At 41.3% G+C, this 15,991-nt stretch overlaps 1 protein-coding gene across 1 annotated transcript in view; it reads right to left on the reverse strand.

Annotated features, from left to right (window-relative positions):
- Positions 1–15,991, reverse strand: part of PIK3R3 (phosphoinositide-3-kinase regulatory subunit 3) — a 97,467-nt gene that overhangs the window by 13,224 nt on the left and 68,252 nt on the right. Inside the window, exons 5-7 of the mRNA XM_066376161.1 lie at positions 9,424–9,604; positions 8,872–8,997; positions 638–780 (exon numbers count right to left, since the gene is read on the reverse strand). Coding sequence (XP_066232258.1) covers positions 638–780; positions 8,872–8,997; positions 9,424–9,604 — 450 coding nt within the window. The remainder of the gene's footprint in view (positions 1–637; positions 781–8,871; positions 8,998–9,423; positions 9,605–15,991) is intronic.

The raw sequence follows: 15,991 nt of genomic DNA on the forward strand, positions 1-15,991 counted from the left end.
GTCCTCAGCATTTCCATTAACTCCACCTCCTCTCCTTACCACTGCTCTGGTTCAGGCCCTCACCATTTTTTAACCTGATGTTCACAAAGACTGCAGTCACCTGTAACAATCAGGCTGCTCTTCCTGCCCATGATCTGGTTCCACGTCCAATTTATTCTCAGATTGCTGCTGTTGATTTTCAGTTCAACGAATATTCAATGAGCACCACTATGTACTCTATGGCACCATAACAGGTGCTGTAACCATCAGAGAAAATAAGCCAACATCCTTACTTTCAACAAGCTCACAGTTTAGTGAGTGGGACATTCAGTAAATGTTACAGTAGGGATCAGGACCAAATACTGTAGGGGTAGGAACAAAAAGGCCCCAAACTAGTCTATGGAATCAGGGAAGGATTTCTAGATAAAGTCATGTCTAAGTTGATTCCTACAGAGTGAGCAAGAGTTTACATTTAGGAGGATGGAGAAAGGACACAGGAAAGAAGAGGTTCAGTGTGGTGTCATGGCTGGTAACAGAAAGTATTTCCGTATGGAAGGACTGTGAAGTTTGAGGGGTAAAAGCAAACACAACAGAAATTATTGGGGAAGAAAAGACATCTTGTCTCACTGATGTACTTGGAGATATTAGGTAGATTTACCGTTCAATTTCCTTTTCATTGCCCTCTCTGCGGAATCGCTCAATATACTCTTTGCGATATTGTTCTTGTGTGTGACACTGCTCTTCAAATATTTTAATTGTTTCATTAAAAGCTTCAATTGCAGTCCGCTTCATCTGTATTTCCTACAGGAGAGAAAAAGGAGAGACATACACTTTATCTCTTTTTTTTTTACTTTTTTACAATTCCATAAAAGATTGACTTCAAAAGGCTAAAACAGCAACTTTCAACCTTTTCCATCTCATGGCACACATAAACTAATTTCTAAAATTCTGTGGCACATCAAAAAATAAATTTTGTTGATATGACAAAAAAATAGATATAATTTTGATTCATTCCCACTGGACAGCTATTGTTTTGTTGGCTGTCACCATTTTTTTTGACAATCTAAGGAAAAAGAGGTCAGTGTCCCTAACTAAACAGTCAGGTATTGCTTTTTTTTTTTTTTTTTTTTGATTGATTTTAGAGAGACGGAGGCAGGAGGAAGGAGAAAGAGAGAGAAAGATCCATTTACTGCTCCACCCAGTTGTGCATTCACTAGTTGCTTCTATATGTGCCCTGTGAATCAAACCCACAACCTTGGAGTTCTCAGGACAATGCTCTAAACCAACTGAGCTAACTAGCCAGGACAGGTATTACATGTTTTTAAAATTCTTGCAGCTCACCAGTTGAAACTTGCTGGGCTACATCCCTCTTGCTCCTCCCGTTATCTACCTGTGCTCTGGGTCTCACCTCCTCTTCCTTTCTAGGTATTTCATCCATCACACGCCAGCCAGCCCCTCTTACATCATTAACTCTCCCAGTTTAACGGTTCATTCTCATCAACATACTAAGTCCTAGTTATACCACTTTGAAAAAAAAATCCTAACCCTAAATTGTCTCAGTCATAGTTAAGCTTCTTGAAAGAGTTTATATGGCTCTCTCTCTCTTTCCTTATCTCTCATTCACACTCCAGCTCACTCTATTTTGGCTTCTGCATTGACTGTTCCACAGAGATGGCTCTTCCAAGGTCACCAGTGATCTCATTGCCAAATCCCTGATTCTTATTCCAATCCACCACTAACTCTTATCATTCTTCCTCCTAACTATACATAATCCAGATGTCAAATATCCCCATATTCAATCTCTTCTCACCCTGTGCCAATTCTGACTCAGGATACACCATCTCTTTCTCATTCTCTAGGAAAAATTCACTTACATCAAAGCAATCTAGATTTTATCTAAGACTTCATAGAAATACAGAGAAAGTCTATAACATTTATAAATACTGTTTGTCTTTTAAACATCTTTTTTTATTTTTTGTATTTTTCTGAAGTGAGAAGCAGGGAGGCAGAGAGACAGATTCCTGCATGCGCCCAACCGGGATCCACCTGTCATGCCCACCAGGAGGCGATGCTTTGCCCATTCAGGGCATTGCTCTGTTGCAACCGGAGCCATTCTAGCTTCTGAGGTGGAGGCCATGGAGCCATCCTCAGCGTCCGGGCCAACTTTGCTCCAGTGGAGCCTTGGCTGTGGTGGTGGGGGGGGGGAGACAGAGAAAAAGGAGAGGGAGAAGGGTGGAGAAGCAGATGGTCACTGTGTCTCCTGTGTGCCCTGGCTGGGAATCAAACCCAGGACTTCCACATGCCGAGCCGATGCTCTACCACTGAGTCAACTGGCCAGGGCCTTTATAAACACTGTTAACACTTATAAATAGAAGAGGTCAATTACTTAATGTCTCTTTAACACTTATTGTCCCAGGACATCTCCCATACTACTGATCACTGGATCCCTCCATCTCTTCCCCTACCTTCCAAAACTTTAAGCCTCCACAGCTCTTTTGTGCTCAGCCTCATCTCTAGTCCTGCTCTGAATTCTCACATAGAGAAACTGAACCCTCTTCAAGCTTCGACCTACTAGTGGCTTTCTGATTGCCTCCATCTAGCCCCCTATTGGGCAGATAAAATATATTATGTTCACTTTGTTAAAAATGGTGCTGCCCACGTGGAAGCCCATCGCCCAGGTGATTGCTTGGGATGGGCATGATTGTATTAATGTGTGTTGGGGGCGGGCTGTGGGTAGGCAGGATCCTTGTAGCCTGGGGCTTGGTTTTAGAACTAAGCCTTTCCCACCTTTTTTTTTTTCCACCCTTTTTGATGTAGGTGGTGCACTCTCATGAGGAATCCCATTATGCCTCAGATAAGTGACTTTGTATCAGAGACTTCCTTGTTTGTATATTGGATTAAAGGTTTTGGTTTCTACACTATAAAGTGGGGCAGACTGGGAGCTTGCTCTCTCTCTCGGTTCCTGAGATTAGCATTAGAGAGGAGAGCAGAGAAAGGCCAAGTGGAGGAGGCCAGGAGAAGCAGCCAAGGTGGTGGAGTGCTGAGTGAGAAGCCAGTTTGTGCAGAGTTTGTGCAGGGAGAAGGAAGGAGACGGGGAACAGAGGTGAATACGTCTGGTGAGCTAGAAACCTTTGATTCTAGGAAACTCAGAAAAAGTCAGTAGCTTCGTAAGCACTGAATGAGTGGGTTTTGGAGCCCAGTGTGTGTTTTTACTTGCCTGCCTGGTACAAGCTAGGATTAAAGATGATGGCCCATCAGCTTTTGGCTTTGTTGTTTCTTTACTGACTGCCCGAATCCAATGCAAACCTGCATGGGCCAGGCAGCTGTGATGGTGGCCATGCCTACTGGCTTTACAACCCCCATACCCAACTTTCCAACAAGGATTCCAAGTCCAGAACCCAGTCTCATATCAGCTGCTCAGAATTCATTATCTGCTGTGAAATCCCCAATGTTACTAAGCATGTGTGCATGTGGCACTTTCTCTCCTTACTCCAGCCATATGGAAAGCAGAAATGCAGGTATGTATGAGCCAAAGCTATATGCAACTGTGGCCATTTTTTCTAGTGGCTCTTCACAGGAGGGTTAGCCCTCCCCTATACTCTACCTTCATACCATGAGTCTGACTCCATACCCTTGCCAAAAGTGGAAATCTTTTGGCTCATTATCTTGCATAAATTAATTCAACAGGCCCTGGCTGGTTGGCTCAGAGGTAGAGCGTCGGCCTGGCGTGCAAGAGTCCTGGGTTCGATTCCCAGCCAGGGCACACTGGGGAAGCGCCCATCTGCTTCTCCACCTCTCCTCCTCTCCTGCCTCTCTGTCTCTCTCTTCCCCTCCCGCAGCCGAGGCTCCATTGGAGCAAAGATGGCCCGGGCGCTGAGGATGGCTCTGTGGCCTCTGCCTCAGGCACTAGAATGGCTCTGGATGCAACAGAGCGATGCACCAGAGGGGCAGAGCATCGCCCCCTGGTGGGCGTGCCGGGTGGATCCCGGTTGGGCGCATGCAGGAGTCTGTCTGACTGCCTCCCCGTTTCCAGCTTCGGAAAAATGAAAAAAAAAAAAAAATTCATTCAACAAATAATTCAACACTAACTATATCCAGACATTATTTGAAGTGTTTGGGATATACAAGTGAACAAGCTTAAAAATTTCTGCCCTCCTAATATGTATAGTTTAGGGGGTTATACAGACATTATAAATAGGTAAACTACATAGTTTGTTAGAAGGTAAGAAGTATTATGGAAAAAAGAAAAGTAGCCCTGGCTGGATGGCTCGCTTGGCTGGAGCATTGTCCTGCAATGCAGAGGTGGCTGGTTCAGTCCTTAGCCAGGGCACATAAAGAAACAGATTGATGCTTCTGTCTCCCCCTTACCCCCTTTGCTCTCTCTGGATTCAATAAAAATAAAAGAATAAAAAATAGAAAAAAATAAAGACAATAAAAAAGGCAACAGAGAATATTTTTAAAAAAAAAGAAAAGTAGAGTGAGAAAGTAAGGTTTGAATATGAGTTGCGATTTTAAATAAAGTTGTCAGGTAGGACTTATTTTGATGACAATATTTGAGCAAAGACCTAAAGAAGGTGAAGGGGTTAGCCAGGTGACTATCTGGAAAAGGAGGGATGCGTTTCAGGCAAGGAAACAGCCAGTGCAAACACACAAAGGTAGGAAACACATCTGGTATATTCAAGGAACAACAAGGAGGTTAGTATGGCTGCAGCACAGCAAAGAAGAGTTTAAGAAATGAGTTCCAGTATCTTACTGAATTGTACAGTTGGAACCCATATGATTTTTTGAATCAGTGTCACCCTAATAAATTCAATTTTTTAAAGAAAGAAATGGGTTCCAAGAGAAAGAGGGGCACAGATCATTGTGGGCATCATTGAAACAACTCTGGCTTTCAGTCTGTGTAAAACGTGGAACCAAAACTGGGTCTTAAAGCAGTGCTATGATGTCACCTATGTTTTACAAGTATCACCTAACTGCTATGTTGAGAATTAATCAGGGAAAAGGAGTATGGATAAGGGGAGGAAGCCCAGCTAGGAAGTTTCTGTGGTAAATCAAAGCAAGAAGTGATAGTGGCTTAGATCCAGGTATTAATAATGAATGTGGTAAGAAGGGGTAAGTTCTGGGCATATTCTAAAGATTAAGTTAATAAGAATTCCTGATGGAATAGGTATAATAGAAAGGTATAACAGGTTTAATAGAAATAATAGAAAGAGTCTACTAGAACGACTTCAAGGATTTCTGCCGAAGCAAAAAAAATATGATTGCTCTCAACTGAAATGGAAAAGGCAAAAGGTAGAACCAGTCCTGAGGTGAAATATCAGAGTTCAATATTGGACATGTTAAATTTCTAATATCTACTAAACATCCAAGTGAAGCTGCTAATAGGCAGTTGGATATAGTCTAGAGTTAAGTTAAAAAGACAAAATATACATGTTTGGGAGTTACTGGCATATAGGTGGTATATAAAACCATGAGATTGTTTGAAATCACCAGAGAGTAAATGAGTAACTAGAAAAGAAAAGATTACCAAGGTCAGAAAGGAGAAATCAGCAAAGAAAACTGATAAGAAACAACCAGAGAGGTCCAACTATCAGTTACTTCTGTTTATTTCCAGATCTGAAAGTTCCATTTATGGTTATTATTTATGGATTCCTGTTCCACCTCTGCTTTATAGAAATATTCATATTGGTTTTGCATACAACCATGCGCTTTTAATGTTGATCACTTTTAGTGGGAGATACAATATAAGTGCATAAAATAAATGCACAATTTAACATATTATTATAAAATAAGCATCCACTACCAGCACCCCAGACACTCCCTGTGCATCTTTTCTGGAGCACAACTCTGCTTCTTTCCATCCATCTCCGCTGTCTTGGTGATAACACTATCCTTTATGATGATCATTCCCTGTGATTATTTATGTTTTTGCTACTTTATATTCCCATTCAAAATAGTTAACATCTGGTTTTGTACATTATATAAACAGACTCATATTATATGTATTCCTTTGCATTTTTTACTCAATATTCTTTGAGAGGTTAAACATAGTGTCACATGTTAAAACCTTTATTTGTGTGTATATCTTTACACACAAATACAGTAATCTATTATGGCTTTGCTTGATGCAGAGGAAAGGGATTAAAGTATGACATTTTAACTAATACACATTGTGTTTAACAAATATTGTCAGAGTACCTCAAAATTTTGAAGTATAGGACTTCATTTCTCCCTCTGCATTTCTGGAGTCAAGCATAAGTATCATGCCTAGACCAGGTATTCAATAAATGTTTTTGGATAATTATACTGATCTTTTTAACTAGATTCATTCTCTCTCTCTTCCTCTCTCTCTCTCTCTCTCTCTCACACACACACACACACACACACTTAAATATAGCTGGTGTTGCCATTATCTCCGTATTACAGATGGGAACTTAAAATACAGACAGACTCTCTCAAGGGACATAGCAATTTTTAACATAACCAGGATTAGAAAATAAATCTCCTTAATTCTAATTCAGTTCATTTTATATATTTTAAGAAGGTAATACATACACACAGAAAATAATAAATCAAACAATATAAAAGGATATATAGTAAAAGGTAAGTTTTCTAATTCTGGGCTTTTACTGCCTTAATTAACTTACTGAGATGATGTATCAGTTTCTGATCACAGACATTCTGAGCACATATTAACATGTACACATATATCATCCTCTATATTCGTTTAACCATAAGTGACAGTATACCACATATTTTTTATATAGCTTTTTTAAAACTTAATATATCTTAGAAATCACTCAAAATGAGTAAATACAGACCTCTCTCATTCTTTTTTGTTTCTTTGTTTTTTTTGTATTTTTCTGAAGCTGGAAACGGGGAGAGACAGTCAGACAGACTCCCGCATGCGCCTGACCGGGATCCACCCGGCACACCCACCAGGGGCGATGCTCTGCCCACCAGGGGGCGATGCTCTGCCGCGACCAGAGCCACTCTAGCGCCTGGGGCAGAGGCCAAGGAGCCATCCCCAGCAGCCGGGCCATCTTTGCTCCAATGGAGCCTTGGCTGCGGGAGGGGAAGAGAGAGACAGAGAGGAAGGAGGGGGGGGTGGAGAAGCAAATGGGCGCTTCTCCTATGTGCCCTGGTCGGGAATCGAACCCGGGTCCCCCGCACGACAGGCTGACGCTCTACCGCTGAGCCAACAGGCCAAGGCCTCTCATTCTTTTTGATGGTTATAGAAGACTTTCTCCAGCTCCCCTGCAGCAAGTTGTGACCTACTTGCAGCTAGGTCTAGCCACTGGGAGGAAAGCAGAAGTAGTGTGTGCTTCTCACAAGTCGCCTTAAAAATAGGGAACATGCCTGACCTCTGGTGGCGCAGTGGATAAAGCATCGACCTGGGAACACTGAGGTTGCCGGTTCAAAACCCTGCACTTGTCTGGTCAAGGCACATATGGGAGTTGATGCTTCCTGCTCCTCCCCTCTTTCTCTCTCTCTCTCTCTCTCTCTCCCTCCCTCCTCTCTTAAATGAATAAATAAAAAAATAAAAAATAAAAGAAATATAGTAAAAAATAAAATAAAAAAATAGGGAACATTCTAGCCTGACCAGGCAGTGGTGCAGTGGATAGAGTGTTGGACTGGGATGCAGAGGACCCAGGTTTGAGACCCTAAGTTGCCAGCTTGAGTGCAGGCTCACCTGGTTTGAGCAAAAGCTCATCAACTCGGACCCAAGGTCGCTGGCTTGAGCAAGGGGTTACTCGGTCTGCTGTAGCCCCACGGTCAAGGCACATATGAGAAAGCAGTCAATCAACAACTAAAGTGTCGCTATGAAAAACTGATGATTGACGCTTCTCATCTCTCTCTGTTCCTGTCTATCTGTCCCTGTCTGTCCCTCTTTCTGACTCTCGATCTCTGTCTCTGTAAAAAAAAAGGGGGGGAACATTTCTTTCTCGTTCCTATTCTTCCTTCTTGTTTACTAGAATATAGTTGTTTTGGCTGATATTGTAGTAAACCAACTTCCACAGAGAGCAAAGCGTCAAAACAGAAGAACCCTACGCCCTAATGACTGTGGAGTTGCCATAAAACCTCCTATACATAAAAGAAAAATACATTTATATTTGAGACTTTTGTTTGTTTTTTTTTGGTCACTTGCATTCAAATCTTTTTTTTTTTTTTTTAAAGATTTTATTTATTCATTATAGAGAGGGGAGAGAGAAAGAGGGAGAGAGAGAAGGGAGGGAGGAGCTGGAAGCATCAACTCCCATATGTGCCTTAACCAGGCAAGCCCAGGGTTTTGAACCGGCGACCTCAGTGTTTCCAGATTGACGCTTTATCCACTGCGCCACCACAGGTCAGGCGCATTCAAATCTTTTATCAGTTAATACTAACTAATATAAAATATATCCTTAACCAATAAAAAAGTGATTTATGAATGGGAGAGGAATTTATATCAAAGTTTCAAAAAGGCTATTTCAGCCTGACCAGGTGGTGGGCAATGGATAGTTGGCCTGGGATGCTGAGAGCCCAGGTTCAAAACCCTGAGGTGGCTGGCTTGAGCGTGGGCTCATCCAGCTTGAACATGGGGTTGTTGGCCTGAGAGTAGGATCATAGACCTGATCCTATGGTCAGTGGCTTGAGCAAGGAGTCACAGGCTTGGCTGGAGTCCTGCTCCACCCCCTCAAGGCACATATGAGAAAACAATTAATGAACAACTAAGGTGTCACAACAAAGAATTGATGCTTCTCATCTCTCTCCCTTTCTGTCTGTCTCTCTCTTGCTAAAAAATAAAAAAAAGGCTATTTCAGATATTAAGATAGCTAAAGGTTTAAGGAATTAAAAATATATATAACTTTAATGTTGCATACTTATTGGCCTAAATAATGAAAATATACTAACCTGGGATGTTCTGGTATATTCTTCATATAGCCTGTCATACTCTTTACTCTTTTCCTGATACTGAGAGTGATACTCCTGCAGTTTTTTACCTACTTCATCAATGTTATCTTCTTTTACCAACTGATCCTATGCAGGTAAACAAAAGAAATAAAGAATGTCAACAATTCTTACATGAATTTTCACATCTATTTATTTTTAAATAAGTTTAAGCCACTGGATTAATATCAAGCTTGCAAAAGCACTAAACCCTTTTGTTAACATCAAGATCAGTCTTTATATAACAACAAAATAGTTACTACTTTAAAAATTAAAAAATAAAGTATAAATAGAAAACATAAATAAAAGTATTTTATATAAAGTTAATAAATATTTGCAACAAGCTATTAATAGTTGCCATAAAATAAGTTCTAAAATTCTTAAATCTTCAGTAGAATATTTTAAATGACTAGACTTCTTTTTTGTGTTTAACTGATAAGCCTGGTAAATTAAAATCAAATGATCCTGTTAAGTAATGACTTATTGAACAGCTATCAAGAACTTCTGTGATCATACCTGTTGGTATTTAGACACTGGGTACATCAGCTTCACATCAAGTTTGGGATTGTACTGAGCAAGAGATTCATGATGATAGTGGTTAATGAGCTCCACCACAGAATTAAAAGTCAGAGGATCAGAAAAGCCATATTTACCATCTCGATGATAGATCTTTATTAACTTATTGTTGCCTCCCTTCCTGTGAACAACAAGACAACAACTGTAGGTGTTTTTTCCCCAACATTCTACTGAAGTACTACTTTCAAGTGAAGATATGAAAGCTTAATGTCACATAATAAACAAGTTTTATTCTATTGAAGCTGAAACAGGTGAAAAGGCATAATTATGTGTAAAAGTATATATAATATAATGTTATTTTTACAACTATGTATTTATTTTGTCTACAAATATCTTACCTATTAAAAGTCAACATACCTATATATAGCATTCAGTATCAACAAATTTGGCAAAAATAATCACTTAAGAAAAATACCATACTATATTATCTTTTATTTTCTAAATGAATTATCTAATTTCAATTCTATCAATATATTTTAAGGAAGAAAAGAAACAATCTCTTTAGGACCTAAAACTATGTGGTTGTGTGTCCATGGAGGGAAGCAGAAGCCATTTCTCTATGAAGGGCAATGATAAACATTTGTCACACAATCACCAACACCAGGGGTCCCCAAACTTTTTACACAGGGGGCCAGTTCACTGTCCCTCAGACCGTTGGAGGGCCGGACTATAAAAAAAAACTATGAACAAATCCCTATGCACACTGCACATATCTTATTTTAAAGTAAAAAAACAAAACGGGAACAAATATAATATTTAAAATGAAGAACAAGTAAATTTAAATCAACAAACTGACCAGTATTTCAATGGGAACTATGGGCCTGCTTTTGGCTAATGAGATGGTCAATGTGCTCCTCTCACTGACCACCAATGAAAGAGGTGCCCCTTCCGGAAGTGCGGCGGGGGCCAGATAAATGGCCTCAGGGGACCACGGGCCGTAGTTTGGGGACCCCTGACCAACACGCTCAAGGTTTTATTGTCAATGACCAAACAAAATTAAGCTCCTTGAATTATTTTTTCCCTTTTTTTTTTTACTGATTGATTTTAGCAAGACGGGAGAGAGAGAGAGAGAAACATCAAACTGTTCCTGTAAGCGCCCTGACCAGGGATTGAACCAGCAACCTCTGAGTTTTGGGAAGATGCTCTAACCAACCAAGCTATCCAGCCAAGTTTCCATGAATGACTTAAAGCTGAGTAAGTTATCTAGCACCTTACATTGTTTTATCTTTTATATTTATTTATAATTCTTGGAAATGACTATTTCCATCACAATATGTAAATTACTCAGCTTTCATTCAACTGTTTTACAAAGTATAGCTTTGGAAGAGCCATTTATATTCGAGGAGTGTAATTAGATTCTTTTTTTTTTTTTTTTGTATTTTTCCGAAGCTGGAAACGAGGAGAGACAGTCAGACAGACTCCCGCATGCGCCCGACTGGGATCCACCCAGCACGCCCACCAGGGGGCGACGCTCTGCCCACCAGGGGGCGATGCTCTGCCCCTCCGGGGCGTCGCTCTGCCGTGACCAGAGCCACCCTAGCGCCCGGGGCAGAGGCCAAGGAGCCATCCCCAGCGCCCGGGCCATCTTTGCTCCAATGGAGCCTCGCTGCGGGAGGGGAAGAGAGAGACAGAGAGGAAGGAGAGGAGGAGGGGTGGAGAAGCAGATGGGCGCTTCTCCTGTATGCCCTGGCCGGGAATTGAACCCGGGACTTCTGCACGCCAGGCCGACGCTCTACCACTGAGCCAACCGGCCAGGGCCATAATTAGATTCTTGAATAGTTTTTTACTGAGTCCTATCCTTAGTCCCTTAAAAGATAATTTGTAACCAACGCTTAAAATCAAAATGTTTTATACATCCTATAAGGTAGAATCTAAAACCAAACCAGGTTGATTCACTCTACCTTAGCAATATACTGCACAGTTCTGACTCAACTTTTCTTATAGCAGCATGCAGACTTAAGGCAGGTCAGGGAAGGTGGGGAGATGCCTCTACCCTTTATGCCTTGCTATTACACATGATAAATGAGGCACTGGGATCTGTGAAAGGTCAAACACAATATGTTTAAATCTGTGGACTGATTTAAATTAAATAATGGTTTGAAGGTCAGTATTTAGATGAATAAAGAGTTATTCCTATATGTACCTTAAAAGGACCACACAGTCATATGTAGTTCCTATAAGTGAGTATACCCACACATATACTCACAATAAATGGAAACTAACCTCTCACCTATAGGAAAGTTAAAAGGCACTAATTCATTCAAAAAAAATTATTGAACATCTGCTATGGACCAAGAACTATATGACTCTAAGTGGATATAGTGATACTCAAGCCACCTACATTCCATACTTTCAAGGAACTTCCAGTTAAGGAACATGAGGAATATATCTCCATCTTTAAGCTTATAAAAAGATAAAGAATTTTCTATCAAGATAGAATATAAAAATAAATAATTATCAAATAGGAATTAGTCCTATGGGAAAAAAATTAAGCAGAATAAAGAGAGATAGTCTGCCTGGCCGGTAGGCTCAGCGGTAGAGCGTCGGCCTAGCGTGCGGAGGACCCAGGTTCGATTCCCGGCCAGGGCACACAGGAGAAGCACCCATTTGCTTCTCCACCCCTCCGCCGCGCTTTCCTCTCTGTCTCTCTCTTCCTCTCCCGCAGCCAAGGCTCCATTGGAGCAAAGATGGCCCGGGCGCTGGGGATGGCTCTGTGGCCACTGCCTCAGGCGCTAGAGTGGCTCTGGTCGCAACATGGCGACGCCCAGGATGGGCAGAGCATCGCCCCCTGGTGGGCAGAGCGTCGCCCCTGGTGGGCGTGCCGGGTGGATCCCGGTCGGGCGCATGCGGAAGTCTGTCTGACTGTCTCTCCCTGTTTCCAGCTTCAAAAAAATGAAAAAAAAAAAAAAGAGAGAGATAGTCTGGGAGTAGAGGAATTGCTATTATATATATGTTGCACAAGAAAAACCACTCTGTTCAGAGTCCTAAACTAAGTGCGGGAGCTAGCACAGCAGATATCTGGGACGAAAGTTTTACAGTACAAAGCACCTTAGGTAGATACAAGCTTGACATATTTGAAAAGCAGCAAAGAGGCTGGTGATGCTGGGGCTGAATTAGCAAAAGGGAGAGTTGTAGAAAATGAAATAAGAGATGTAAAAGGATATGAGGAGAGGGAGCAAGTATGGAGGGCATAAATGGTGATGGAAGAAGACTTGACTTGGGCTGGTGAACACACAACACAGTGTACAGATGGTGTGTTGTAGAATTGTGCACTTGAAACCTGTATAATTTTGTTAACCAGTGTCACCCCAAATAAATTCAATAAAAAAAATATGCAGCCCTGGCCGGTTGGCTCAGCGGTAGAGCGTCGGCCTAGCGTGCGGAGGACCCGGGTTCGATTCCCGGCCAGGGCACACAGGAGAAGCGCCCATTTGCTTCTCCACCCCTCCGCCGCGCTTTCCTCTCTGTCTCTCTCTTCCCCTCCCGCAGCCGAGGCTCCATTGGAGCAAGGATGGCCCGGGCGCTGGGGATGGCTCTGTGGCCTCTGCCTCAGGCGCTAGAGTGGCTCTGGTCGCAACATGGCGACGCCCAGGATGGGCAGAGCATCGCCCCCTGGTGGGCAGAGCATCGCCCCCTGGTGGGCGTGCCGGGTGGATCCCGGTCGGGCGCATGCGGGAGTCTGTCTGACTGTCTCTCCCCATTTCCAGCTTCAGAAAAATGAAAAAAAAAAAATATATATGCAAAAGGAGCTTAAATCATATAACAGCCTATAAGCCACTGTAAAAACTCTGGCTTTTACTAACATGGGGAGACACAAGGGTTTTGACAAGAATGATATCATCTATCTTGTGTTTTAAAAAAGCTCACTCTAGCTAGCCTGACTAGGTGGTGGTGCAGTGGATAGAGTGTCGAACTGGAATGCGGAAGACCCAGGTTCGAGACCCCGAGGTCGCCAGCTTGAGCGTGGGCTCATCTGGTTTGAGCAAGGCTCACCAGCTTGGACCCAAGGTCGCTGGCTCAAGCAAGGGGTAACTTGAACTGCTGAAGGCCCACGGTCAAGGCACATATGAGAAAGCAATCAGTGAACAACTAAGGTGTCGCAACAAAAAACTAATGATTGATGCTTCTCATCTCTCCATTCCTGTCTGTCTGTCCCTGTCTATCCCTCACTCTGACTCTCTCTCTATCTCTGTAAAAAAATAAAATAAAATAAAAAATTATAAAAAAATAAATAAAAAGGCTCACTCTAGCTGCTGGATTGAGAAGAGACTATTTAAAGCAGTTGTCCCCAACACCCGGACCGCGGACCGGTACCGGTCCATGGGCCATTTGGTACCAGTCCGCAGAGAAAGAATAAATAACTTACATTATTTCCATTTTATTTATATTTAAGTCTGAACGATGTTTTATTTTTTAAAAATGACCAGATTCCCTCTGTTACATCCGTCTAAGACTCACTCTTGACGCTTGTCTCTGTCACGTGATACATTTATCCGTTCCACCCTAAAGGCTGGTCCGTGAAAATATTTTCTGACATTAAACCGGTCTGTGGCCCAAGAAAGCTTGGGAACCACTGATTTAAAGTGAACAGTGATAGAAGTAAAAAGATTAGCTGGGTGGGAGTCTATTAAAAGAATCTAGCAAGAGATGATGGTGTTTTGGACAAGGGTAGTAGCAGTGGAGACACTGAGAAATAGTGTTATTCTAAACATATATATTTTGAAGAAAGAGCTGACAGGATATGCTAATGGTGTGGACTATGAGAAATAGATAAAATTAAGATGATTTCAAGGTTTTTATCTTAAGCAATTAGAAGAAAGGAATTATCATTTATTGAAATGAAGAAGGCTATGTTTAAAGAAGCTTGTTTAAGCAGGAAGAAAACATTTTGCTTTTAGACAGGTTAAATTTGAGATGCCTAGTGAACATCCAAAAGCAGAACAGATGATCCAGCAGCCTACCTGAAGAACCTACCAGCAATGACCTGACCTGTGGTGGCGCAATGGATAAAGGGTCGACTCAGAACACTGAGATCACTGGTATGAAGCCCCAGGCTTGCCCAGTCAAGGCGCATAAGAGAAGCACTGAGTTGATGCTTCCCAGTCCTCTTCCCTGCCTTTCTCTAAAATCAATAATTAAAATCTTTAAAAAAAAATCTACCAGCAATTCCACTTCTGGGAATATATCCAAAGAAACGCAAAACATTAATTCGAGAGAATATATGCACCCCATGTTAATTAGCTGTAGCATTTTTCAACTTATTTTTAAATTATTTATTATTTAGAAATTAAATTTAGTGGGGTGACATCAGTCAGTAAGAGTACACAGGTTTCAGGTAAACATTTCTATAGCATTTGAACTGTTAATTGTGTTGTGTGCCTATTAAAAGTCAAATAATCTTCCATCACTGTGTATTTGTCCCTCTTTATTCCTCTCTCTCCACTTCACTTCTGTCTACATCCATGAGTCTCACTTTTATATCCCACCTATATGTGAAATCATATAAGTTCTTAGCTTTTTCTGATTTATCTCACTTGGCATAATGTTCTCAAGGTCCATCCATGTTGTCGTGAATGATAATATGTCATCATTTCTTATAGCTGAGTAGTATTCCATTGTATATATGTACCATATCTTCTTTGTCCAATCCTCTATCAAGGGACACTTTAGTTGTTTCTATATCTTGGCCACCATGAATAATGCTGCAATGAACATGGGGTGCATGTGTCTTTGCCTACCAATGTTTTCAAGTTTTTTGGACAGATACACAGTAGAGGAATTGTTGGGTCATATGGTAGCTCTATTCCTAGTATGTTTTATTTAAGATTTTATTTATTGATTTTTAGAGAAAGGAGAGAGAAAAGCAGGGGTGGAGTAAGGAGCAGGAAGCATATAGTTGCTTCTTGTATGTGCCTTGACTGAGTAAGCCTAGGGCCTCGAACCCACGACTTCAGCATTCCAGGTTGATGCTTTATCCACTGTGCCATCACAGGTCAGACTATTCTTAATATTTTGAGGAACTGTCACACTATCTTCCATAATGGCTGCTGTACCAGTTTACATTCCCACCAGCAGTGAATAATACTTGTTATTACCTGTCTTGTTGATTACAGCCATTCTAACAGATGTGAGGTGGTATCTCATTGCAGTTTTGATGTGCATTTCTCTAATAACTAGTGAAGATGAGCATCTTCTCATATATCTATTTGTTGTTTGTATGTCTTCATGAGAGAAGTATCTGTTCAGGTCCTTTTCCCATTTGTTAATTGGATTGTTTGCTTGTTTGTTGTTAAGCTTTGCAAGTTCTTTATATTTTAGATATTAACCCCTTGTCAGAGTTGTTGTTTGTGAGTATCAACTCCCATTTGGTTGGCTCTTTCTGTTTGTTATCAGGTTTTTTTGCAGTGCAGAAGCTTTTTAGTTATATAGTCCCATTCATTTATTTTTGCCTTTAATTCCCTAGCCTTTGGGGTCAAATTCATAAAATGTTCTCAATGGCCCAGGCCCA

Source organism: Saccopteryx leptura, chromosome 3, assembly GCF_036850995.1.
Source record: "Saccopteryx leptura isolate mSacLep1 chromosome 3, mSacLep1_pri_phased_curated, whole genome shotgun sequence".
Lineage (NCBI taxonomy): Eukaryota > Metazoa > Chordata > Mammalia > Chiroptera > Emballonuridae > Saccopteryx > Saccopteryx leptura.